At 39.6% G+C, this 27,026-nt stretch overlaps 2 protein-coding genes across 2 annotated transcripts in view; both read left to right on the top strand.

Moving 5' to 3' along the window:
- Positions 1-14,656, top strand: part of CUL3 (cullin 3) — a 113,829-nt gene extending 99,173 nt beyond the window's left edge. The window contains exons 14-16 of the mRNA XM_030574653.1: positions 2,670-2,856; positions 12,367-12,512; positions 13,449-14,656. Of these exons, the coding sequence (XP_030430513.1) occupies positions 2,670-2,856; positions 12,367-12,512; positions 13,449-13,580 (465 nt within the window). The 3' untranslated portion in view covers positions 13,581-14,656. The remainder of the gene's footprint in view (positions 1-2,669; positions 2,857-12,366; positions 12,513-13,448) is intronic.
- A 6,495-nt stretch (positions 14,657-21,151) lies between these two features.
- The window catches only part of FAM124B (family with sequence similarity 124 member B), a 45,401-nt gene continuing 39,526 nt past the window's right edge, over positions 21,152-27,026 (top strand). The window contains exon 1 of the mRNA XM_030576374.1: positions 21,152-21,206. The gene's annotated coding sequence lies outside the window, so the exon portion shown is untranslated. The remainder of the gene's footprint in view (positions 21,207-27,026) is intronic.

Here is a 27,026-nt window from a genome sequence, read left to right on the forward strand (position 1 = left end):
CTTAAAGTTTTGTATTCTCTTAATAACTTATCCCATTCTTTCCAAGTGGGTTACTCTTTATATTCAAAACTTATGTTGTTGTTTATTTCAGTGTCTGTAAAGAATGATTAAATATTTTGAAGTATATATCATCAAAAGCTTGATTTGTTCACAAACTGAAGATTTGTCCCATCCCTACCATGTCCAATGTGAAATTCAAAATTTGATATGTATGAAATTGTTACATAATTCAGCAAAACTAGTTCATTAAAAGTTTAGTCTGACTTCTTAATTCATGCTGTTCCTTTTTTCCCCTCCTCCACGTTGAGAGAGCTTTAAAGGTTGGTGAAGCCTGTACAATTTAAAATTCTTTGGCTCTGTGTATTTTTCAACCATGTTAATGTTGAAACAATTATTTAATTCCTTGCTATAAGAAAAAAACTTAAGATGTCTGGAATTTGGCACACTGTATTGTTTGTTAGTTATTGCAGCCTATTGTGTAGTTTCCAGACACAGCTCCTTTAGATCTGTTTTAGATATGTTCAGCTGCATAATAGGTTGTAATTAGAGCTTTTCTCCCCAAAATGAAATGGCTATAACATATCAAAATGAAAGTAGGGGGGAAAACACTTGAAAAATATCTATTTTAAATCTTAAAAAGATATTTAAGTGTTTTTATAAAAAGATGTGCATTTGTAAAAATACATGCTGATGACTTAAACTGTTAGGATGCAGTAACTCCTGTTGTTCATGTTAATAGAAAAATTGTAATTCTTGTACCCTTCTTCTAGAAACCTTTCTGTGCTACAAATTGCTGATTACCCTCCACCCCGCCGAAGTCAGCTAGTGGATGGTGCTCATCGTATCACAGCATAAAACCGTTTCTGTGATGCTTATTTAAAGGCAATTTGTGCATTTCTGAAAGACCGGATTTAATGCAAGTGTCAGTTTAAGGACAAACTATAATGTTGAGAATTAAAATACGCACAGTATGTAGTGAACCACTCCATCCATCCCCCGGCCTGGTTAATAAGGATGTACAGCATTAAAAACTGGTTCTAAATTTTTATTTTAGTTCTGTATTTCACTTTCAGTGGCAGTAGTCAGAAGTTTATTGAGGTGAAAAGTACAGCAGTGATTACTGATGGATTGATTTTAATCCTTTGGCATTAGAAATCAGGATGTTGGACTGAAATCTCATTGGTAGCAGTAGATTGTGCTGGAACTGCTGGCCTTGAGGCTTTACGTTTAAATAAAAAATTAAAAAGCTTATTTACTCATCGTTGTAAGTAGTTAATTTATATGACCAAGATCCACTTTCTTTTGGTTTACTGAAGTGGTCCTGATTATGCCATTGCAATAAGGTTCATTTTTCAAGACAAAAATGTTTGTAATATAGTCTTTAAAATGCACTTTAGCTGAAACTTGATAAACAAATACAGGATAGAACCAAATTGGTGGTTATATTTAAATGAAACTAGAAATGAGCAAATATCCGCTCTTCACGTCACCCTAGAGGTGGGCTTTTTGGGTATTGACGGGTGTAATGTGAAGGTGTTCCACTAACAGTCGGAAAGCACATTGCAGTAGTTCAAAACTTCAGCATCTATTAAAAAAAAAGGAAAATGAGGATTGATGCCTCAGCTTCTAAATCGCTCTCAGTAGAACTCTCAGGATCACTGACTTCCTAGGCGAATCCAAATAACTTTTACATTTTTATGAAGAAGACAGCAAAACGTGCCATAGCTTATAATTCTCCCAACAAGCGACTCTGAGAGGCACTAAAACTACCGTAACACTTGATGAAAGTTTGAGAGACTTGATAGATAAGCTGATAACACTGCTTTAAAAGACTGTGCAAAGCACTGCTAAAGTGTATTTGTGAAGGAATTTTTTGCTTTGTATGGGTTCTAACAGTGTTTGCACTACTAATGTTTTAGTAGTTATCTTTCAAATGTCATCTGTTGTACTTTTTTGCTGAGGTGGACCAGACTGTCAGTTTTGTTCTCTTCTGAGGGTAAGGTGGAAATAAAACTAATCTTAAGCAGCTCTTTACTTAGGAGTGTACTCCACAGGAGGGTCAGAAAACACATTTTTGTGAAAAAGCTGGTGCCAGGATGAGACTCATATTTGATGTTTCTTGTAAGACTGTCAGCTTTTCACATTAACGAACTGCCTTACCTGGCTTGATAAGGTACTTTTGATAGCAATCAAGGAAATTTCTGACAGAAAGCTATGTATACTTTTTTCATTGAACTGATGATGAAGGTAATTTTGGAGCTCCGGTTTCATTCCATAAAGCAACATTAGACAGAATGGAGATAAACCCTTTTGGCTTTCTCAGGAGATAAATTGAGTGTTAACAGCTAATTATTCATTTTGTTCCTTTCATCACACTGGCAACTGTTGACTTTAAATTGTACTTGAAGAAATCCACTTTCTCCAAATCAACCCATGTTCATCATAAGCCTTTTTGCATAGTGCTTATTTGACTATCACTAAAGGAATTCTAACTTTTTTCAATCTAAAGAATCTACATATCAGAATGTAGTTTTGAGAGCCAAGGATTATCTTTTTGAACAATCATAGTTTTTTTGCCCCCTCTTCTCCTCCCTCTCTCCCCCCATAAGCTACCTAACGTGTTCTGACATTAACTATAAGCTATTGATGATGTCATGGTTTTCCTTCAGGAAATTCAACAAGAAACTGATATCCCCGAAAGAGAGCTTGTTAGAGCCCTACAGTCCCTTGCATGTGGCAAACCAACACAACGAGTTCTCACAAAAGAGCCTAAATCAAAAGAAATAGAAAATGGTCATATATTTACAGTGAATGATCAGTTCACATCCAAATTGCACAGAGTCAAGATTCAAACGGGTAAGTCTGTCTTTATATTCTGCTCTCTTATACTCCAAAAATATCTTAAGTTATAAAATGTTGGCATCTACATTGAAGGTAAATGCATCACACTAGCAAAAGGAAAATATTAAGCTGTAAAAACTGTTGCCATTGACTAGTAGCCTGAAAGCAAAAATTTAAATGAGGAGGAAATCCAAAGCACTTACAGAAAGTAATAGTTCAGTTAAGTGGGGATGGTTTGTTTTTTTTAAAAAGTATGTAATCCTCTCCAACAAGGAGAAGAAGGTGGAAGGACTGTAGCTTTTAAATTAAATTACTATCTTTTTAAACGTTCTAGGCTCTGTTCTGATTTACTTGAGAGAGAGACACCCGCAAACTGTGGGTCAGGACCCCAAAGTGGGTCGTGACCCCATTCTAATGGGGTTGCCAGGGCTGGCTTTAGACTTGCTGGGGGCCAGGGCCAAAGCCCGAGCCCCATTGCCAGGGGCCGAAGCCCAAGGCCATCAGCTTTGGGCAGTGGGGCTCAGGTTACAGGCTCTCTACCTGAGGCTGAAACCCTTGGCTCAGGCAAGTCTGGGTTTTAATCTCCCTCTCCTGGGGTTGTGTAGTAATTTTTGTTCTCAGAAAGGGGTCACGCTTCAATGAAGTTTGAGAACTCCTGGTCTATCTCATAGACTTATAACTTACTCTACTGCTATGAAATTACTGATTTGTCATTTTCTTCAGTGAACATTGGATGCTATTCCTGGCTATGCTAGATGTTCATTGTACCCTTGTTCAGTCATTATTATTTAATCTGAGATTTGCTTTCCTCACTTGTGGAGTCAGGATGACTACTACTTGGAGTGGATGCACACATGTATTCCACACAGGTGTGCATATGCCCAGCACACTAGAGCCAGTTTTCTGTAACAGTGCCCATCAGGTTGATGCATGCACCCTGCACATCCTTGTGGCCCCTCCTGAGGCTACAAAAAGGCACTGACATCCCTACTCCCTCAGTTCTTTCCCATGGATTGAGTTGGAGCTTGCTTTGCAGTTTTCCTAACATTTTTTCTTATGCATAAATAGCTAGTTGAGTTTTCTTATCTCTAAATAGTTAGTTAGCAGTTAAATAAAAATCATTTACAAATATTGAGTTTGTTTTTAAAGTTTGCTTTTTAGCCATTGTTAGTTTTGATGCTAGACACCATTGCCATGCAGGGCTTGACAGGCTTTATGCACTGCCTGTCATGTGGGTGTATATCCTGAATAGTTACCCCACATGTGCTGCCCTTTCTTCTCGGCAAGGGGCACAGTAAGGAGTGATGCAGTATTTGTTGCTCTTTCAAGAAAAGAACACAGATTTTGAGAGACCTGTACCTCATGAAGCAGGTTTTCAGGCTTGTCATGATGCCCTGTTTCCTGCAGTAAGACAGACCCTTGAACTCGGACTCTTCTCCACAGTGAAAAAGGGGCAGTCGTCTTTTCCAGCACCTCCCCATGAAAGGACACAAGACAGATTGAAGCCACTTAAAGTCTAAGAAGTTTGTCTTCTCTGAAAATGGATTTGGAGCATCCTGGGGACTCATCGGGTATCCAGGATAGAGCTGAGGAACATTTACCTGTTACTTCCCCAGTACTGCATGGGAGGAACTTGGTACTGTGCTATCAACTCTATAACTATCATCTGCAGGATAGCTGTCGAATCCGGTACCAATGGGCACCCATTTGGTACCAACAACCCTGCAAGCTTACGAGGCAGCAAAGTATTTGCATTTCCTCTTCTGTTCCAGACTCCCTTGTGATTTAGGAGTCCATTGCTTTGAGAGCAACTCTTGGGGTACTGGGTCCTTCTCAGTTCTAGTGCAGAGACTGTAGGGGTACCAACACTAGTACCAGCTAAGGAGAATGGCCAGGGTTCAGCTTCTTCTCTGGTACCATCTTTGACACAGTGCACACTGTCAGCATCAGTACGGTCTCCAGCCTCTTCTTTGTCTGTCTCTGTCCCTGAGTCAGCCTCAGTACTAGAGTGAGAATTAGCTTGGATACTTACAGTTTCTTCCACAGCACCAACTATGAGATATTTCCCAGCACCCTCTCGTGATGCTGTGCCATTGATGTCTCATGAAACCTTTAGGGTACAGACTGCCATACCTACTTCATTTTGGCCAATATTGACGTCTTCGTGATGGGTTGGAAATCAACCTGGCCCCATCAGATTTTACACCCCAAATGCCTAATGACTATTCAGATGACTCCCTGCAGTGTAGTTTGGAGTCCTTCAGTAGTTTGCTGTCCCCCGCTAGATGCAAAAGATCTAGCAAATCTTCCAGACTGCCTCTAGAAGGAGAGCATCGATCCCAAGACAGATCATCAGAAGGGGACAGATGACTGGCCTAGTTCTTACTGGTCTCCCATTCCTTGTACTTCAATGGCCATTTTGGAATCCCTGGCGTGTTTCCCGTTCCCCTTGGTCACCAACGTCTGCCCAGTCTAGGAGAAGGTCACCAGAGCGTACGATGACAGTTTCCAGAGCTGCCTTGGTTGCAAGTATGATAAGGCACTAGTACCCCAGACCAGCCAGTGTTGCAGGAGAAACCATTTCTCAGGGAACTGGTTTTTATCACAGGAGGATCCATTCGCTCCTGTTAACCTTTTTTCCTCCTCACATGTTGACTCCATGATTCTGGATCCTTCTCCAGTTCCAGGTTATTTGAAATTTCATCAGGAGCTTCTCAGAAAAATGGCTGTGGCTTTGGGCATACAAGTTCAGTTTCAACAAGAAGACACAATCTTTTTGACATTCTCCAGGCTTGTGCTCCGGAGAGGGTAGCCCTCCCTATTAATGAGGCTGTTCTAGGGCTGTCAAAAACTTTAAAGCATTCACCGTCCTTCTTAGGTCTAACAGCGAACTGCATGGACTAACTCTGTCATGTCCCTTTGCAAACTGGGATGCAATGTGTAAATTTGCTGAGAGAATGGTTATCAGAGGACATAAAGGAAGAATTTAAGGCTTTCATCACAGAAGGTTATATGGTAGCCAAGACATTGATCCAGTCTGTGCTTGATGCAGCTGCTCAAGTGATGGCCTGTGCAATAACAATGAGGAGAGCTTCCTGGTTATGGAACTCAGAAAGAGCTACAGACATGCAAAAAATTGGTATGCAGGGCTTGTTGGGCTTTCGTATTATGGTCAGTATTGTTTTTGGGATAAAACCAATGAGACCTTCCATTCTTTTAATGACTCTCAAGCTACACTTCACTCATTAGGGATCTGTATTCCAATCACTAACAGGTGACAATACAGACCTCAACAACCCCAATACCACCAGCAGTATTACAGGCAGCCTTTCTACACATTAAGTCAACCAAATTCTCCAAAAAGAAACATAAATCACTAACTTCAGCACCACACAAGCAGCTCATGCTCAATCAGTTGTTGGGAAAAGCCCGAAGTCTGGGCAGCTACTGATAGACCATGGTTCATCTGCCAGTCTCCCCATGGGCAGTACCCAGGCTCCCAGTGGGGAGCTGGTAGCTTTGTGAGTGCAGCTCGACTCGAAGCGGGGAGCCCAGGGGGTACAGTCATCCGCATTCTCCCTTCCATTTTCTCAGTGCTTGGGAATCTGTAATGACAAAAACATCAGTTCTAAGCACTGTAAGAATGAATATCCTTTTCAATTTCTGCCCATCCTCCATTCCTTTTCAGGGACCCATCTCATAAATCAATACTCTTGCAAGAAGTTCAGATTCTGCTTGTGCTAGGGGCCACAGAAGAAGTTCCCCTTCAACATCAGGGAAAGGGATTTTGTACACAATTCTTTCTGATTTCCAAGTCCAAGAGGGTTTGAGATTCATTCTAGATCTTTGAAATCTCAGCAAGTATGTGAGATTTTGCAAGATCTCCCTAGCATCAGTTACTCCTTCCCTAGATTGCAATGACTGGTTTGCTTCCCTCAATCTGCAGGGTGCCTTCTTCCATGTGGTAATCTCACCAAATCACAGGACGTTTCTAAGACTTGTGATAGTGGGACAGAATTATCAGTACACAGTACTTCCCTTCAGCCTATTATTAGCCCTGCCACTATTCCCAACTGCATGGCAGTTTTGACAGCTTGTTTGGAGGAGAGAAATTCATATTTTCCCTTATCTGGACAATTGGTTCATTCAGGGAAGATCTGAACATCAGGTTCTCCACCACATCAGGTTTATCCTTTGAATTTTCAACTGTCTAGAAATCTACATTTTCCGTAACACACAATCAAGTTCTTTAGAAGTTCTATGATTTTGACTGCTTTTCTCCATCAGAAGAGATTTCAGACAATTCACTAGTTGTGCCTGTCTCTCAAGTCACATTTTACCACCACAGTCTGAGCCTGCCTGAGGTTACTAGGCCACATGGCCTCATATACTTATGTGACCCAACTTGTCAGTCTGTGCATGTACATCTTCCATGGATGACTGAAATCAGTCTATTGACCAAACAGACATCCCTTAGACAAGTTGGTCCATGTACCTCCTTCTGTTCTAGTGTCTTTAGAAGGGTGGATGGGTCAAAAAATGTATGCGGGGGGAGGTACTATTTTCTTATCCTCTTCCATCCAAGACTGTCATTATCGATGTGTCCAATAGGATGGAATGCTTACATAGGTTATGTAATAAACCAGAAATAAGTTTATTAACTACAAAAGTGAATTTTAAGTGAATATAAGAGATGACAGACCGGAACAAAGCCGATTACGGATCAAATAAACCTAAGTACGCAGGCTAAGCTCAATATACTTAAGAAACAGGTTACAAAATGTAATTTCATACCCCAAATGTTATTTTAGGCAGGTTGCAGAGTTTCTGTGGTTCAGAGTCCAGTTATATTTCTTTTCAGATTGGACCCCTGTCTCAGTCTGGACTTCCCCCGCCTTCCCTTCAGGTGGCTTTAGCAGTCTTTCTTCTTGGGCAGACAGGCCGTGGAGAGGAGGAGTCCCATTTGCCTTTCTCCTCACCTTAAATAGAATTTACATAAGGCAGGAATCTTTTATTTCCCAAACTTGACCCCCCTTCCTTTACAGTGGAAAGTTACAAGAAGTCCCAGGTAATGTTTAGTATCAGGTGACAAGACCTGGTAGTGTAAGAGTTACATCCCCTGATGCCTCCCAGGAGGGAGAGAGATTAGTGTCCTCATGGTTTTGTTGTCCCTCCCTGATGGCTCATCAAATTTGATGGCCTGTCATCTGGTGAGTGTCTTCCCAATACACACCCAGTTGTAATGGTTTACATAGTCCATATGCTAACTTTAGATATAGAAGTGATGCATGCATACAAATTGGATAATCACATTCAGTAAATTATAACTTTTTCAGTGATATGCTACAAGACCCATCTTGCATAAAGTACATCTCAGTTATGTCATATCTGGGCTCCCTGTGAGCAGTGCCCAGGCTCCCAGTGGGGAGCTGGTAGCTAGGTGGGCACAGTCCGGCTTGGAGGGGGAGTCCTAGGGGTAGCCGGGCTCTAGCTGGAGCCGCCCATCCTCCCCAGGATGACAGCTTGGCCTTTTTCTCAATATCACGGCTCCATGCTGGAGCCATGAAATTGACAAGAATGACAGCCAACAATTGATAATAAGTAATGCATGAACACTGCATTGCCCTAACTACACTGTTATAAGCCCAACACCTCTCGTGGAGATGGAGTTACTATTGCTGTGTAGTAAGGCCCTTACATTGGTGGGAGCAAGGCTGTAGTGTGCACGCTGACATAATTAGGTCGACATACACTGCTTTACATCAACGTAACTCTTTAGTGTAGACTATGCCTAAATAATACTTAACTAGTTCTTTATCTATTTTAGCCTCAGATTTTCGCCATTTACATTGATTTCATTGCTAACCTCTTCTGATGAAACTGAAACAAAAAGGCATTTAACACTTTGGTCATTGCTGCATTTTCTGTTACTCTTTCCCTCTTTATTGAGCAATGAATCCACCATGTCATTGGTCTTGATCTTCTTGCTTCTGATGCATTTTAAAAATGTTTTCTTGTTACCCTCTATATTGCTAGCTAGTTTAATCTTTTTTTGTGCTTTGGCCTTTCTAATTTTGTCCCAACAATCTTATCTTGTTTTTTATATTCATTCTTCATAATTTGACCTAATTTCCACTTTTTATATGACTCGTTTTTGAGTTTCAGGTTGTTGAAGATCTCCTGGGTAAGCCAGAGTGGTCTCTTACCATACTTCCTATCTTTCCTATATGTTAAGAGAGTTTGCTCTTGTGCCTTTAGTCATGTCTCTTTAATAAAACTACCAATTTTCTTGAATACTTTTTTTTTGCCTTAGACTTGTTTCCCACATCATCTTACATACGAATTCTCTGCGTTTGCTAAGGTCCATTGTCTTTAAGATGCTGTTTTCCCTTTTGCCATTCCTTAGAATCATGAGTTCACCATTTCATGATAACTTACACCCAAGCTGCCTTCCACCACCAAATTTTCAACCACTTCCTCCCTATTTGTCAGAATCAGTCTGGAACAGCCTCTCCCCCAGTTGCTTTGCAATCTTCTGAAATAAAATGTTGTTTCCAATGGATTCCAAGAACTTCTTCAGTTTGTCCTCCAGTTCAGGGAAGATCTGTGTTTGGGGGTTTGGGTTTTTGTTTTAACCTGATGGTTTCTAGACTTTTTTAAAAAGGATTGTTTAATTCTTTCCCTGGGTAAAGGATGCATTTGCCACCTTGGAATCTTAATGTTGTATTGGCCACTTCAATGGGCCTTCCATTTGAACCTATAGGCTACCTGTTCTTTGTGTCGCCTATGTCAGAAGACATCCTTTCTCATAGTCATTATGTTAGCCAGAAGAGTGGATCAGCTTCAGACTGTCATGGCAGGACTCCCATATATACTATGTTTTCAAAGATAATGTAGCTTTGTGGCCCCAGCCGAAGTTCCTGTCTGAAGTGGTGTCTGCCTTTCATCTGAGCCAGACAATATACTTACTGGTTTTCTTCCTTCAAAACCACACTTACATAAAGATGATGAACGTATACGTGCTTTGTATGTAAGATGTGCATTAATCTTTTAACTGGACAGGACTAAATCTTCCAGGTTTGTCTCCTTGATTTGTGTATTTCTTATGCTGATAGAATGAAAGGTCACATCACACACAATTTCTAGATGGACTGTTTCCTGTATTACTGTAGTTGATGGGGTAGCAAACATATAGCCTCCACAGAGACTGCTCACTCAATGAGAACATAAGCTAATTCAGTGGCTTTTCTGAAGGACATATCCATGTTGGATGTTTGTAGAGCTGCCACTTGGCCCTCAGAGAATACCTTCGCTCATCATTACGTCATTGTGACTGCTTTGAGATCTGATGCAAATTTTGGGAAGGCTGTGTTGTAGTCACTATTAGGGCTCAGAGTGACTTTACCTCCTAACAGTACTGCTTTGTGAGTTACCGCTATGTAATACACATGTGCAACCACTTGAAGAAACAAAAACTATTACTTACCTGTATTGTAACTGTTTTTCAAGATGATGTTGCATGCATGTAGTCCACTAAACCCTTCCTTCCCTGTGCATTGGAGTCCTGTTTCATCATATTTCTGGCGTGAAGGAACTGAGGGGGATTGGGGCAGCACTGCCCTTTTATAGGTTCAGGAGAGGCCATGGATATGTGCAGGGTGCAGGATGCAGGATATGCAACGCCCTGACAGGTACTTCTGCAAAAAAATCTTTGGCTCCAGCTTGCTGGGTGTGCTGGGAGTGGAATACCTGTGTGCAAAAACATCTGGAAGAATAACAGTACAGGTAACTAACCATTTTTGCCTAGCTCACTGAAGTTTTGAAGCTAAATTGTGAAATATGTTGAGACGCTTGTATATATGGGTATGTGAGAGCAGTGTGTTAAGTACTTATTATTTATACACTTCATGTATGAACTAAGATCTATCTAACCCCTATCCCACAATACACAGTGGTAGCATTTAAAAAGCATCTTAAAATATTCTGTAATTTTGAGAGAGATTCTTTGTACTTGTAATAGAACATATCATTGGAACTGGCAATCTCTCAGATACATTTTAAGTGCAATCACTGTACTTCTCTCATGCCAGACATTGTAAATATTACAGACATTTTAACCCTTTCCTAACAGTGGATGTGGACAAGACTGCAAACATCTTAAACCCAACAGTATGTTCTTGTGATTACACTACGTATATGTTGTTGCATAAACTACAGTGAATTTGGGTGTCTGTAGATGAAAGCAAAATGCCCAGGTATCCATGATTTAACATGTCTGCCTTGCTTGGAGTATTCTTCAGGTGGCAGAGGCACAATAGCAGGTTATTGATGTTTTAGAGCACCTTAACTAGTGCCTTACGTACTCCGTGGCACAAGGGGACCAAGGTCTGTGGCAACACCTAATTTCCAATGAGATACTAAATTATTCTCTTACTGTGCAGTCCTCTTATTCTCATCACCCTTTGCACGACATAAACAAGTACAATTATAGCTCTTAATTGAAAATACCCATTGATGCAAAATTCATACAGTTATTTTCATCAGAGGTTATATTTGCGTTTTAGCCTCTTGTTTTCTAGGCTAGCAGCACAACAGAACCAATTCTTGAGGATACATCTTGCAGCATTTTCTAGTGAACAACTGGAAAAAAAAAGGTTCTTTCTATCTTTAGCTAGACGGAAGGCTGCCATAATGTTCAAGGGTTTTGAGTGGAGAGAGTACAATGAGAAAAGAGAACATCTAGAAGCCAGAAAACTCCTATTCAAAAGCAGGAAACATTGAATTTGTGTATGGGAGAAGAGGTGCCCAGAAATAATAGCTGCAGCGGGAGAGAAACTGGAAGCAAGGACAGAAATAAGAAATTGACAATGGTAGAAAATGCACAAAATCCAAAAGGGCAGAGAACAAAGTGAATAGATTGATTGGTATTTTTCTTTTGGCTAATTATCTTCAGCAGTTTGGTTTAGAAAGTAAACTTGTAAATACAATTCTATCTGTTTCCTTACTATGTTGCAATTCCCACTGTAATTGAAACATCTCCTTAATTGAAATAGTTTCCTGACAAGCAAAAGAAATAAAACCCAACTACACTGTCAGAATTGTTTTCTTTGACACACACTCTAAATTATGTGCAATTTAATAAGAAAACACCATATATAACCGATAGCTTCAAAGTTAATTTGGCAAAATCTGTGTAGTTTTAAAGAGAAGAATCTTCAATATGACAATAGCCAAAAAAAAATTTTGCAAACAAAGTTCAGTACTGTTTGAAAAGCAGAGAAGTTTATGGCGTTACATTTTAAACAGTAAATAGCAACTGACAAAATAGTAACACATACTTACACGTGCATTGATTGCTACGTATGTCTGTCTTCTTGTGGCCACATTTCATTAAAAACACACTTGTAAATGTCACAAACCAAGAAACTTAATTCCACTGTGGGTGAAATTAAATTTTGTGCATATTAATGTTATTTAAATTAGTAATATTGACTTTTGCTTAAGGTATTTCATCTTCTCTTTTAGTTGCTGCCAAACAAGGGGAATCAGACCCAGAAAGAAAAGAAACAAGGCAGAAAGTAGATGACGACAGAAAACATGAGATAGAAGCTGCTATAGTGCGGATAATGAAATCTAGAAAGAAGATGCAGCACAATGTGCTAGTAGCAGAGGTAACATCACATATAGTATTGACGTGGTTAAGAGGTTAGGAAGAGGGCACATCTTAGATTTCTCTGTCAATTCTTACTCTTCTGTTAATGTAGCAAAGTTACAAGGCCTTATCAGCTGTCAGATTTTTAAACTGATTCTAGAGAGACTTTATATTTTTATCTCATACCTCTGGAAGCATAGATGTATATAATTCCTTTAGTTCCTATTATGTCAACCAGATGTTTATAGTACAGTGGTTTTTATAACAAAAAACAGTAGGTTGACTACAAAGGGTTGATATCCTGTATTGAACTTGTAAATTGCCAACCGTGGGGTCTGATGAGTTTCAAAGAGTGAACCTTTTGTAGGAAAAGTCCTGACACTCATAGTTACTAAATTTGAAGGCTGCACAGACAGCAAATGTCTCCAGCCAGTTCTAACTGTCATGATGGATGTAGGTTGAGAGACTTCATGATAAACACTCAATTGCACCAAGAAGTGAGAAAGCTGACAATGAAGAAACTTCAGCACAGAGTTCATGCCAACCATTCTTCTGGGTATAAATTGATTGGCTGCTGGTGTGAGGAAGGATATTTTCTCCCATGTGTCTAACTACTTAATTGCCTGCCCTAGTGCATTATTAGGTTTTTGTCTTTCTCTGAAATATCAGCTATTAACAGTAATGGAGGTCAAATATTAGATGTGATGGACCAGTGGTACAGAAATAAAAAATAAATTTATTTTTATATGGCTCAATCTAATTTCTATTACAAACTCAATTTTTTTACTTGGTTGGTACCTGAAGTGTGCAACTGGCCATGTAAACTTTAAAGGTTACGCCCTACCTGTTTTAACAAATGCTTTTCATGATTATTTTTAATGTGCATTTGTGTTGTGCAGCCTAACGCATTATCATCTGCAATATAGCATTAATTGTTCTCGTTTTTATGTCCTAGGTAACTCAGCAGCTGAAAGCTCGATTCTTACCAAGTCCAGTTGTTATTAAAAAACGTATTGAAGGACTTATTGAGAGAGAATATTTGGCACGAACACCGGAGGATCGCAAAGTATACACTTACGTAGCATAAAATGCGTTCAGCAAATTTGATTTATTCTTGGACTATACTCTCCGCATGAACTGGGAAGTTCTTTTAAATCATTAATATTAAAGACGACCATCTCTTCTATTAAATTACAATACATGTTCTAGACCATGCAGATCAAGCCTTTACTCCTTTTGAGAGTTTTCAACATCAATTGATTGAGCTTCAGGCTTTTCAGCGTTATCCCTGTAGAGATCATTCTTATAATTCCTCGGGAAAATGTGAACGTGCTGCGTTTTGTTTTCAAAACTGTATGAAAAGAGAAAAAATAAACAAATTTAGAAAATACAGCTCATTAAAAATAAAATTGTTGGAATTTCATTTCCCCAAATCTTCAGTGTTGATGTAAATGTGTTTCTCTAGTGTTGCTTAGCACTTTGCGCATTGTATTAGTTGGGTTAAAAAACAACACAACTGGTAAGACAGAATTCCCAGTTACATTGCTCTGCTTCAGACATTTATTTAACTAGCCATGTTTAATTTAAATATTTGGTAAATTTATAAAGACCCAAGAATACAATTTTAGCATGCTTCACTCTTCCAGCTGCACTCATTATTGTTCTGGCAATATGATCAGGAACCTTTTTGGGGCTCAGTAAAGACCGTAATAATTTTGGCTTTCCCTTCTGTAATTTGAGTTCTTCCAAATTAAGTTCTATATTGATTAGGTTTGTTCTGGTTTCTTTATAGGAAAAAGGAAAAGGTTTTAGTGTGTATAAACTGTATAATAATTTTTGCTGTTGTACTCACTGCTGATAGTGGATTGTACAGGGCGATGTTTTTATTTCACTTAATGTAGACACAATAAATTTAAAATAAACGGATTTAGTGTACACAAACCACTAATTCAGTTGTTTTAGAGCACAGGGAGTACAATTTGTTGAACTAAATACTGCTCCTGCAAGAAACGCACCAAGACTACACCTTGTTTATTAATGTCATGACCGACCAGAAGGTTTCCCCCCTTAAATACGTATTTTAGGAGATTAAAGTGAAGCCATTGTGCACTATTCATTGTTTTAAAATGCAATCTGAAAATGCAATAAATATTCTTACTTTAATCTTAATGAAATCTTCAGTTCTTACAGCAAAACTTCTTTCACATATTGTCAATGTGGTTCAAACCGTGGATTTCAAAATTGTGATTCAAGGGCATCATTTTTCTTTGATAAGCCAGTTTCACTGCCTGCGGATGTGTATTGTACTAAAGATTTTTTTGATTAAGATATAGTTTTGACCTGACAAACAATGTACTCTGTGCAGCTTCTCTGCTATAACTATGGTTTTCCCCATTTTTCATCAAACTAGTGTACTTTTATTCTCAGTTCTCCTTAATTATGCTTTTTCACAAGAGATTTAAAGTGTAATTGGGAAAGACTGCTTATAATATAGACACCAATATGGAGTCAAAAAACCTGGTAATGGTCATGAAGCATTAAGGTACTGCTGGTGCATTTGTTAACTGTATCTGACAAAGGTGTCTGTTCAAATATATGGTAAAGTATATCAGCATAATTTCAGTATGGATAAAGATGCCACGTAGCTGTTTCCATGGCATTTGGGGCAATGTTTTTGCTCTGGTCTGCATATGTGTGTAGATTGATATTACTTTTGTTTCACTGTCAACATTTGGCAGCTAAGAAAATATATTTCTGTCTCAAACATTTTATCTTGAATATTTTGTAATTTATGCAACATGCTTCAAAATCCAATAAAAGAATGTCTTTCATTTTATCCCCAAAAGTTCCAAAAATTTTGACTAGACCAGTTCTAAGTGTTCAAAGTGAAAGAGAACTCCCAGGCTTCGACATTATCTCTCTGTTTCGCTAACTTCTGTTTCAACATTGATACTTGGGCCTGGTCTACACTACGCATTTAAACCGATTTTAGCAGCATTAAACCGATTTAACTGCGTACCCGTCCACACTACGAGGCCCTTTATATCGATATAAAGGGCTTTTTAAATCGGTTTCTGTACTCGTCCCCAACGAGAGGAGTAGCGCTAAAATCGGTATTACCATATCGGATTAGGGTTAATGTGGCCGCAAATTAACGGTATTGGCCTCCAGGCGGTATCCCACAGTGCACCACTGTGACCGCTCTGGACAGCAATCTGAACTTGGATGCAGTGGCCAGGTAAACAGGAAAAGCCCCGCGAAATTTTGATTTTCATTTCCTGTTTGCCCAGCGTGGAGCTCTGATCAGCACGGGGGGCAATGCAGTCCCAAATCCAAAAAGAGCTCCAGCATGGACCGTACAGGAGATACTTTATCTGATCACTGTATGGGGAGACAAATCTGTTCTATCAGAGCTCTGTTACAGAAGATGAAATGCCAAAGCGTTTGAAAAAAATCTCCAGGCTACACAGTGCTGCGTGACAAGTGTAACGGAAAGCCAAAGAATCAAATGGATGCTCATAGAGGGAGGGAGGGGGTACTGAGGACTCCAGCTATCCCACAGTCCCCAGCAGTCTCCGAAAAGTATTTGCATTCTTGGCTGAGCTCGCAGTGCCTGTAGGTTCAAACACATTGTCCAGCGTGGTTCAGGGTATAGCTTGTCAATTTACTCCCTCCCCCCACCACGTGAAGAAAAGGGAAAGAAATCGTTTCTTGACTTCTTTCAGTGTCACCCTATGTCTACTGAATGCTGGTGGTAGACGCGATGCTGCAGCAGTGAAGTATCCACTCCTCTCCTCTCCCTGGTGGCAGACGGTACAATATGACGGCTATCCGTCATCACCATCAACCCGTGAGTGCTCCTGGCTGGCCTCAGGTGAGGTCGGCTGGGGGTTCCTGGGTAAAAATAGGAATGATTCCTGGTCATTCCCAGTAGATGGGACAGAACGGCTGGTAACCGTCCTCACCATAGCAACTGGGTGCTGAGCTCCATCAGCCCCCTCCCTTTCTGTGTAAAGAAAAGATTCTGTACTGCCTGGACTATCATAGCAGCGGGATGCTGGGCTCCTCTCCCCCGCACCGCTTAATGTCCTACCTGGACTGTCATAGCACTGGGAGGCTGCCTCCCCCTCATTTTATCTCACTAACAAGTCACTGTTTCTTATTCCTGCATTCTTTATAACTTCATGACACAAATGGAGGGGACACTGCCAAGGTAACCCAGGAAGGTTGGGGGAGAAGGAAAGCAACGGGTGGGTTTGTTGCAGGGGCACCCCCCGTGAATGGCATGTAGCTCATCATTTCTGTGGGATCTGACACGCAGCAGCTGTGCTCTCTGATACACTGGTTCTCTAGTACACTTGCCCCATATTCTAGGCAGGACTGACTCTATATTTAGAAACCATAAAGGAGGGATTGACTCGGGGAGTCATTCCCAGTTTTGCCTTTGCACCCCCGGCCGACCTCAGCCAGGGGCACCCATGATAGCAGCAGACTGTACAGAAGGACAGATAACCGTCATCTTACTGCCAATTTACAATGGCAGCAGACGGTACAGAGCGACTGATAACCGTCTCTGCTATCATGCAAAAGCAAACGAATGCTGCTGTGTAGCGCAGCAGTAACGCCTCTGTTAGCGGCATCCAATACACACACGGTGACAGTAAAAAAAAAAAAAAAACCTGAACGGGCTCCATGGTTACCGTGCTATGGCGTCTGCCAGGGCAATCCAGGGAAAAAGGGCGCGAAATGATTGTCTGCCGTTGTTTTCCCGGAGGAAGGAATGGGTGACGACATTTACCCAGAACCACCCGCGACAATGATTTTTGCCCCATCAGGCACTGGGATCTCAACCCAGAATTCCAAGGGGCGGGGGAGACTGCAGGAACTATGGGATAGCTATGGACTAGCTACCCACAGTGCAACGCTCCGGAAATCGACGCTAGCCTCGGACCATGGACGCACACCGCTGAATTAATGTGCTTAGTGTGGCCGCGTGCACTCGACTTTATACAATCTGTTTTACAAAACAGATTTATGTAAAATCGGAATAATCCCGTAGTGTAGATGTACCCTTGGAAAGCAATCAGGCTGGAAGGCCTCTGTGGTGTCAGTTATTAAATACCTATGTGTATATAAATAATATACTTTAGATGACAAAAGTATTTATTTTCAATAATGCTATGGATAGGTAGTAACCTGTGTTTTCTAAATACAGTATACAGACTAAATGGGGTAATAGAATTATTTTAGAGTGCCTCTATAGAATGTTGTGTCCTAAGATGTTTAAAACTTTCCCAGTTTATGTGCTTTGTCTCATGTTTTCTGATGCTTACCTTTGACAAATTTCCGTAAAGGGGTTTCTTTTCAAATACTAGAAAAACTTGTTTATTTTGTTAAAAGGCATTGATGTTGTGGTAAAGTATCAAAAACCTAGACATTCAAATTTAGCATTATATATTCTGTGTTTTTGAAAAGAAGGAGGGATGGAAAAGTGAAATTCTGATCCCACTGAAGTCAATCAGAGTTTTAGCATTTATTTCAATAGGGACAGAAATTAATGTTGCATGTGTTCTAGCTCTTGGCTGTCAGACATTTAATGTTACGTGTAAATAATTGTGTGTAGTGGTGTAGCTGGTGTTCTTTAACCTATATAAGCATAATATATGAAAGGATAGCAGGTAATTTAAACCTCCTTACAGGAGGAAGGAGTAACAAGGAGTGGAATTTCTTTTGCAGTTCAAAATGACTAGAATTTTAAAGAGACAAGATGGATGAGATGATACTTTTTATTGGACCAACCTGTGTTGGTGACAGAGACAAGCTTTTGAGCTACACGGAACTAGTCAGCAACACAAGTTGGTTCAATAAAAGACCTCACCCATTTTGTGTCTCTAGTATCCTGGGACCAACATGGCTACAACAACACTGCAAACAATAGAATTTTAAAGGCATTAATGATTTTGAAATTTACTTGTGTGATCCTTTGAAAAATCTTACCCATAAACATTAAATGTGAGGTAATGAAGCAGAGAATATCTTAATGTATCAAGATGAGGATATTCAAACTGAAGTCAGCTTAAAGAACAGCAAAAAATTGCTACAGCTCCTTTTAAGGTGAGTTTTTAGTACTATGTTTTTAGAATATATAATGTGAATTTGAAATGTCTTGTGCAAACTGTGGAAATGTCCTGCTGTTCCTCATCTGATTTCTCTTCTGATCTTCTTTTCTTAATGAGTTATCAGGCTCTTCCTGTTGAAATTTATTAAAATGGCATATATAGGGTTTACACAACTGCCTGTATTGATGGAGAATATGAACATTATCGAGCATTTTTAAATACTACTATGTGTAATTCCTTTATTAATCTTATGTTTTGATATTTAAGATAGTTACATGAAAAATTTAAAAAAACAACCAACCAACCAACCTGCAGTTTTTCTTGTAAGATGTCAGGGCAGAATTTCAAACCAATAGTGCCTAAAATTAGACTCCTGAATCCATATTTGCTGATGGTGCCTAAAATTAGACTTGTAAATCCATTTTTACGTCTCTAAACAGACATGGCCAGACTTTAAGATGTGCTGAGCAGCTTTCATTCCACTTCCTATGCAAACTGTTAAGTTATAGTTAAGGCTGCATGACTGCAATTCCAACAACACATGATAAAAAGTCATTTCATCAATAACCTCTCCATTGACACTTTACTTACCGCTTCCCCTTCTCAATCTCAGCTACCTCCCTTTCGCATCCACATCTCCACTCTGAATTATTTTCTTTTATGAGCTTCCTTGTAAATTCAAAATTTATACCATAGTGTTAGCAGCAGCATGGTTTAGTGCAGTGGTCCCCAAACTTTATCACACTCACCCATTTACTTCTCTGTCCTTACCCCTACCCCTTGGGCTGGGAGTGGGGCTGCGCCTCTGGGGAGGGGCACAGAGGTAAAGGGGCCACAGCTGGGTCCAGGAGCGGAGCTGGGTGGTGCTCCCTCCCCATCCGATGTGGACTGGCCCAGGCCCCAGCCAGATGGCCCTCAATGTTCCTTTGCACCCCTCAGGGAAGGCATGCCCTATACTTTGTAAACCTCTGGCTCAGCGCTTACAGTACAGGATTGGGAGTTAGGAGGCTTTGATTTATGACCAGCTGTGATTTCCATTTGCTGTGTGCCTCAGATAATCGAATCTATAAAATTCCCCCATGCCTGCAGAACTCTGGTGAGGAGGTTAAGCTTATATTTATGCAGCAGATTCAGAGTCTTGGATGGGTAAGTGCATAAGTTAATTGGTAATACTTATTTTTTTTCCTAGACTTTTTGCAGTCTCATGAGTCATTACAGGAATCTTTAACTTTCCTTTTCCTTTGTAAAAGTTAATTGAGTGCTGCTGAAACCTGTTTAGACAGCCCCGAAGCCTTTCACATAAATCCGTCTCCCGCTCAGTTCTAGTGTATACTGAGATATTTTGATATGATCAGGAAATCAGCAACTGCAAGATACCAGTGTTGTGGATCTGCAGAACAAAAGGCATAAGCTAAGAGCACCCATTGACCGAAATGCCTTTTATCTATGAATTGAATCAGCTTTTACTATAGTTTTCTAGATGCCCTATATAAAATATATTTTTTACCATTGCATTGTTCATGTTGTCTCCTTAAGTGGAGTGTTTCTTGATTGTTCAGGAGAAACTTGAGTCATTCTGCAGCCATTATGAGGAAGGCTTGCATAAAGAGAGGAGTCCTTTCTTGTGGTCCAAAGTAGCCACAACTTGGACTTATATGATCTCTAGTTGTAGTGCATGGCACACGTGGACCTGCCACTGTAAGTGACTGGTTTCTGGTAATTTCACCCTGGGCTTCAGAAACTATAATGTTCCTGATAAATCAGGTTACAGGAGAGGTTGCCTCTGTCTGCTAGGCTCCAGTTCATTGCCTGTTTTAAAAATTAGCATCAGGACCTCGACATAGATCTGGAAGTAGTGAGCATGCTGGCGTGACGTGCTCTTTGTCACACTGCTATAACGATGTGTAATTGCCTATAGTAAGCTTGAGCTCTTAATTTCAGTTAATAGCTTTTACATTGATCCTGGACAGACAATTTATCAGAATAATCAAGATGCTCAGTGTAAAGCATGCTAAAGAGCTCCTACTATATTCTCCATTAATACATCATAAGGCAAAAAGATTTAGTGAGACAAAGCACACCACGTATAGGTAAAGTAATTATTGGTGGATGCCAGAGTATGGATTTATAGCATAACTGTTACAACTAGAACGGAGTGTCTTATGAAGCATTTCTAACATCGATGTATATCCACCGGGTTGGCTTATCATACAGCAGTAATATGTTCAAAATGTTTAACCAGTTTGGAAAATGGTACCAGGACTGATATATTGTGTGTTTAAATACTTTCATGTTTGTCACACTGTAATTTTCAGGTGTATGGTGCTTTGTATTTTTTCAGATGAAGAAAAGTTTGTTTTGGATACATATGATGCTATATATAAGGAACTAAGATTGAAAGACTGAGCATCTAAGGACTCTTTGTGCTTTCTCTTTTTCAATGTTGATATTTACTACTGTGGTATTTATTTTCCCCATCAGGAGTTATTGTGAAAATAAGTGACAAATTGCTTTACATTTGTGGGAACGCTACATGCTACTCTGTGGTCAGTGCTTGACGACTTGCCCCTCCGTCTAAAGAAGAGCAGAGCGAGGTAACTAGCAAGCACCATGATATTAGCATGGCACAAATAGTAGGTTTCAGTTTCCCCTGGGGCAGTGTTCTTCGTAATTTTTCAGGTGCTTAACAGCTGGGGATGTAGCGGTAATGCCCTTCCACATCCTTCAAGTTGTCCAACACAAATTGGAGGTAGGGCAAGTAAGGTTCCTCTTATTAGGCACAGCCCAGTGAGAGCTAAGGGAGTGGGCTTGTGGCTGGCTACTTGGACAAGGGAGTGAGGCAGCCGAGATTTTTTTTTTCTTCAGGGGGTATAGAAAACTATGGAGTTGGAGAAGATTGGCAGGAATGAGTGGCTGGTGTGGTTGCTGGGAAAAGCATCATCATCGTGTAGTTTACAATCCTGACTCATATTACTAGATCTGGTATTACTTGAAATTAGGGCTGTCAAGTAATTTAAAAAATTGTGATTAATCACACTGGTAAAGAATAATAGAATACCATTTATTTAAATATTTTTGGATGTTTTGTACATTTTCAAATGTATTGATTTCAATTACCACACAGTGCTCACTTTATATGATTATTTTTATTACAAATATTTGCACAGTAAAAAAAGTTTTCTTATTCACTTAATACAAGTACTGTAGTTCAATCTCTTTATCATGAAAGTTGAACTTACAAATGTAGAATTATGTACAAAAAAACTGCACTCAAAAATAAAATATTGTAAAACTTTAGAGCTTATAAATCCACTCAGTCCTACTTGTTCAGCCAATCGCTCAGACAAATAAGCTTGTTTACATTTGCAGGCAATAATGCTGCCCACCTCTTGTCATTTTCAATTCACATTGTAAACAAGTGTTTGCATGGCACTGTTGTAGATGGTGTTGCAAGATATTTACGTGCCAGATGCACTAAAGAGACACATATCCCTTCATGCTTCAACTGCCTTTCCAGAGGACATGTGTCCACACCGATGACAGGTTCTGCTCGATAACCATCCAAAGCAGTGCGGACTGACACATGTTCACTTTCATCATCTGAATCACATGCCACCAGCAAAAGGTTGATTTTCTTTTTTTGTAAATCATTTCTGTAGTTTCTGCATCAGAGTGTTGCTCTTAAGACTTCTGAAAACATGCTTGCGACCTCATCCCTCTCAGATTTTGGAAGGCCCTTCAGATTCTTAAACCTTGGGTTGAGTGCTGTAACTATCTTTAGAAATCTCACATTGGTACCTTCTTTGTGTTTTGTCAAATCTGCTGTGAAAGTGTTCTTAAAACAAACAACGTGCTGGATCATCATCCAAGATTGCTATAACAGGAGACATACAATTCTCCCCCAAGGAGTTTAGTTACAAATTTAATTAACACAATTTTTTTTTAACAAGCATCATCAGCATGGAAGCATGTCCTCTGGAATAGTGGCTGAAGCATGGAGGGGCATACCAATACCTTTCAATGCTGGCTACAAAAGTAGCATGCCAAGACCTGTTCTCACTTTCAGGTGACATTGTAAATAAGAAGGGGCAGCATTATGTTCCGTAAATGTAAACAAACGTCTTTGTCTGAGCAATTAGCTGAACAAGAAGTAGGACTGAATGGACTTGCAGACTCTAAAGTTTTACATTGTTTTGTTTTTTGAGTGCAGTTATGTAACAAAAAAATATACATTTGTAAGTTGCACTTTCACAGTAAAGAGATTCCATTACAGTTTATAATTTTTACAGTGCAAATATTTGTAATAAAAATAATATATAGTGAGCACTGTACACTTTGTATTTTGTTTTGTAATTGAAATCAATATATTTGAAAATGTAGAAAAACATGCAAAAATATTTAATAAATTTCTATTGGTATTCTACTGTTTAACAGTGCAATTGATTGTGATTAATTTTTTAATCGTGATTAATGTTTTTTGAGTTAATTGCTTGAGTTAACTGTGATTAATTGACAGCTCTGCTTGAAATTGTAAGCACAAGAGGAAGTATTTTGGAAGCATGCAGTGTGGGGTTAGGAGGGGAGATGGTCCACAGGAGCATCTCTCCTCATACAGTGTTCTGCAGAATGAAAGATTTGGAGGGCCATTGACTTGCAACTTCTGTTCTTCAGAACATTGAACAACTTGATGGAGCTAATGCACAAAATGCATTTAGTGTTTTGAATCTCTGCAAAGCAAATTCACTTCTGCCTTGGCCATGTATCTACTCTGATAGAAATGAAAGTTTGAGAGAATTGGATAATGTAGTTTTAGACGAGAGTAGCTGGTGGACACTTAACTAACACGGAACTCAGAACTGTAAGAAATGACTGTGAGAAAACAGCGACATGATGTCAATTCATGGTAAGTGGAGCATACAGTAGCTGACACATAGCAACATCCATATAGCTGATGTAACCAGTCCATTTATGTTTGGTAGGTGCACTTAAGTTTGTTAAACAGGTTACAGAGACATGCTTCTAGATTTTTGTTCTAATCTGTTTATGTGACAGAACATGCTACTGCTAAGCGACATTGTTGTCAACACAGCAGTGCGAGCCAAGCTTACAAAGCAACTTCATTTCTTCCCAGGCCTCTCTTACTGGAGTGAGAATTCAGACTAGTGTTGATCCCTTGAAGCTAGTAACATTTAATGCCACTAGTGAGAGGAAAGTTTGCAGGTCCATTTCTGGTAACAAAGAAGTACCGTATACCTGAAAAAGCAGCCAAGAATCCTGTGGCACCTTAGGATGCCACTAAGGGACGTTTTGGAGCATGAGCTTTTGTGGGTGAATACCCACTTCGTCAGATGCATGTCTGCATGCATCTGCCGAACTGGGTATTCACCCACGAAAGCTCATGCTCCAAAACGTCCCTTAGTCTACGAGGTGCCACAGGATTCTTGGCTGCTTTTACAGATCTAGATTAACATGGCTACCCCTCTAATACCGTATACCTGAACTTGCTGCAGTGATATTTTTATTGTTGATGCTTTATTACATATTGGACAACTTAAGTTCATCACAACCATCCACCGTGCAAAAAGCTCTTTTCATTCCAAGCACAGCAAATGTTGAGACAATCCCCAGTCACATTACTCTTCCCATTCAAAGCATACCCCCAAACAATTACCTGATTTAATTCACCTCCATGTTAATTTACACTCTAGCTTGAAGAGTCCTTAAAAGAAGGTGGCAAAAGGCACTTCCAAAGCTTCTGAAAAAGTGAAATTAAAACTACTAATAAACTGTGGTCCAGCTAGCTGTCTTGCAGTAAGTTGTCACACTCATATTACATTGTAGGTATGTGGCATTTAAGTCGTATTTACAAGTGACACCATATTTGCAATGGAGTAATAGAATAATCATTGAATCCACTGCTCATGGAGAATCCTACAGCAGGGTCAGTAGAGAAGTGCATTTTGGGATACCAAGTAAAACGGCCACCAGTACGAAACTCTGTGGCTTAACACAGCATTGGTTATCCTCTGTGCTTGGTGTTGCTGTACCATCGTGCGAATGGTTTAATTTAGGGCTCTCTTCCCTTGACAAGTTGATTTACCACTTAGGCATCTCCAGATTTTCTGCTAGTGTTAGCATCAAGAGGTTTTGGCTCTGCTCTAGAACCAGGCAGTCCTGAGTTACCCAAAAGTTCATATCCAGTAATCCTTAGTCAGATGGTCTCATTATTTACCCTGCTCTCTGCTTTTTTCCTGCTGCTCCCTATCCCCTTCCTCTTTTGTTACTTCTGAACTTCACACTTTTCTAAGGGCTACTTCAATAAAGCTCATTAAGGACTATCCATTTCTCAACCCCAGTTCACCATTTGCCACATTTGTCACTTTCCTCCTTCTTTCACCTGTTCCCCACTTCTTTTGACTTTTGTCTCTTGAGCTACATGCACAGAAGGGGAATGTAGTGGTAGAAGGGACACAGCTTTGTACTCTCCCAGTCTAATACAGATACAGTATCTGGAGTGATGTAGATTAGACACAGACTTCCTGTCATTGTATTTTTGAAATGCAGAGATATACTTAATCCAGTGGCGTAGCGTGAGTCCTGAATTCCTGTCCTTACAGCTTCTACTCTTGTCTAATTGACTCCGCTGACTTTCATTTTGTTTCATCAATATTTGGGGTACCACCCTTGCTGCATTCCTTCTTTGTGTCACAATGTGGATTAGTTCATAATCAATAGCTCCTCCCTTTCCCCTATCTTTTATTTTTATTACTGGTTCATCTTGCTTTAAGATAAGGTACATGTGATTGTATCAAACCTTTTTCTTAGTTTCTTGCTCTGATCCAGACCCTTATTCAGACCTCATTTTCTAGGTGCCCAACTTATCTCGCCAATTAAAGGTCCCTGACTTTCAGAAAGTGCTGAAGATCATGCTCTTCTAAGGTGTCTGAAATTGTGCACTCAAAATCGCTGGTCACTTGAAAACCTTGGTAAATTGTATATATTTCTTGTGTATATTTCTCTTGGTAAATTGATTCTTTTCATGATTGCTTTTAATTAAATGGATTTGACATCTGCTTCACAAGTACAAATAATTGCTCAAAAAACAGCTTTTGTTTTGAAGCCTCAATGATGACCATTAAAACACCTTCTAATCAACTAGGGTAAGCAGTAAGTATAAATATGGAATAACCTTTGGCCTAAATTTTATTCCTCTTTTTTTTAGGAAAGATACTATTTCTAAACACCTGGCACAATTTTTGATGACAGGTTCTTAAAAGGCATGGTTCTTTGTTACTTAACTTCATATATACTAATCCCATTGATGACAGGAAATGGTCACTATCAGCACCTCCTGTCTATTCTGTTTAATTTCCAGCGTTTTGGTTTGTTATATCTAGAAACTCTTTGTGCTTGAGAGGAGGCAATATGGGTATGAAAACATGTAATCCCTCCAGAGAAAGTCAGACTGTTGGTATTTTAAAACACCTCTCCATTTTCAAAGCCTTGCATGGGCTTTCAGGCCTCTCTCCTGCTCCAAATCAAAGTGAGCAATAGAGCTAGAGTCCAGATAACTGATGTTTACTCTGTCCGAGGGGAATTCAGTTAGAAGCTCTTTGCAGTGCCATCCCCTGAATTTTTAAAATTTTGCCCATTCTACTTGTGAGCTCAGTGTAGAAGCCATATGTAACAGTGCCACCAAGCAGCGTTGCCAAGGCCAATAGTTCAAGCTGTAAGAAATTCTCAGTAGAATCAAGGGATTAATTTAAATGCCAGGAGGGTTTTTTTAAGAAAATAGTGCAGAGCAACCCTCACCCAATTTTTAAAATTTTTAGGAGGAATCCCTTTAACTTTCCTATCCCACCTCAACTCCACAGCGCTTGTGTGATCACTGCAAGATTGGCAGTAAGCTGCTGGTGTTCTTTACTGCTTTATAGAACCCCTTCCTCCTTCCAGTCTTGCATTTACCAGCCTCTTGTTTCACTCTTCTGTCCCCTAGCCTCCTGTTGTCTTTCCCTTCTCCCAGTATCTGCCTCACAACTGCCTCTTCATTACAGCTAGCCAGGAATTTTCCCATGAAACATTTTTCATCAGAAAATGCCAATTTGTTGAAATTGAAAGTATTGATGGGAAAGGGTCAATTTGAATTAATCTCCCAATTTCGGGAGGGGGGGGCAGGAGAGTGAAGAAAAATTTCAAAATTGTCAATGTCCTATTGACGCTTTCCAAATGATACATTTTGTTTTTCAGTTCAAAATGAGCTCTTAGTATAACTAAAATTTCAAAACAAAAACAAAGGCAAAAGCTTGAAATTCACATGAAACATATTTTCCAGACTCTGTGATGTGAACACTTTTGAGATTGCAACTTCACCATGATTCAAGACACACATTTTTTGTGTGATGGGAAAACCATTT

Source organism: Gopherus evgoodei, chromosome 9 (genome assembly GCF_007399415.2).
Source record: "Gopherus evgoodei ecotype Sinaloan lineage chromosome 9, rGopEvg1_v1.p, whole genome shotgun sequence".
Lineage (NCBI taxonomy): Eukaryota > Metazoa > Chordata > Testudines > Testudinidae > Gopherus > Gopherus evgoodei.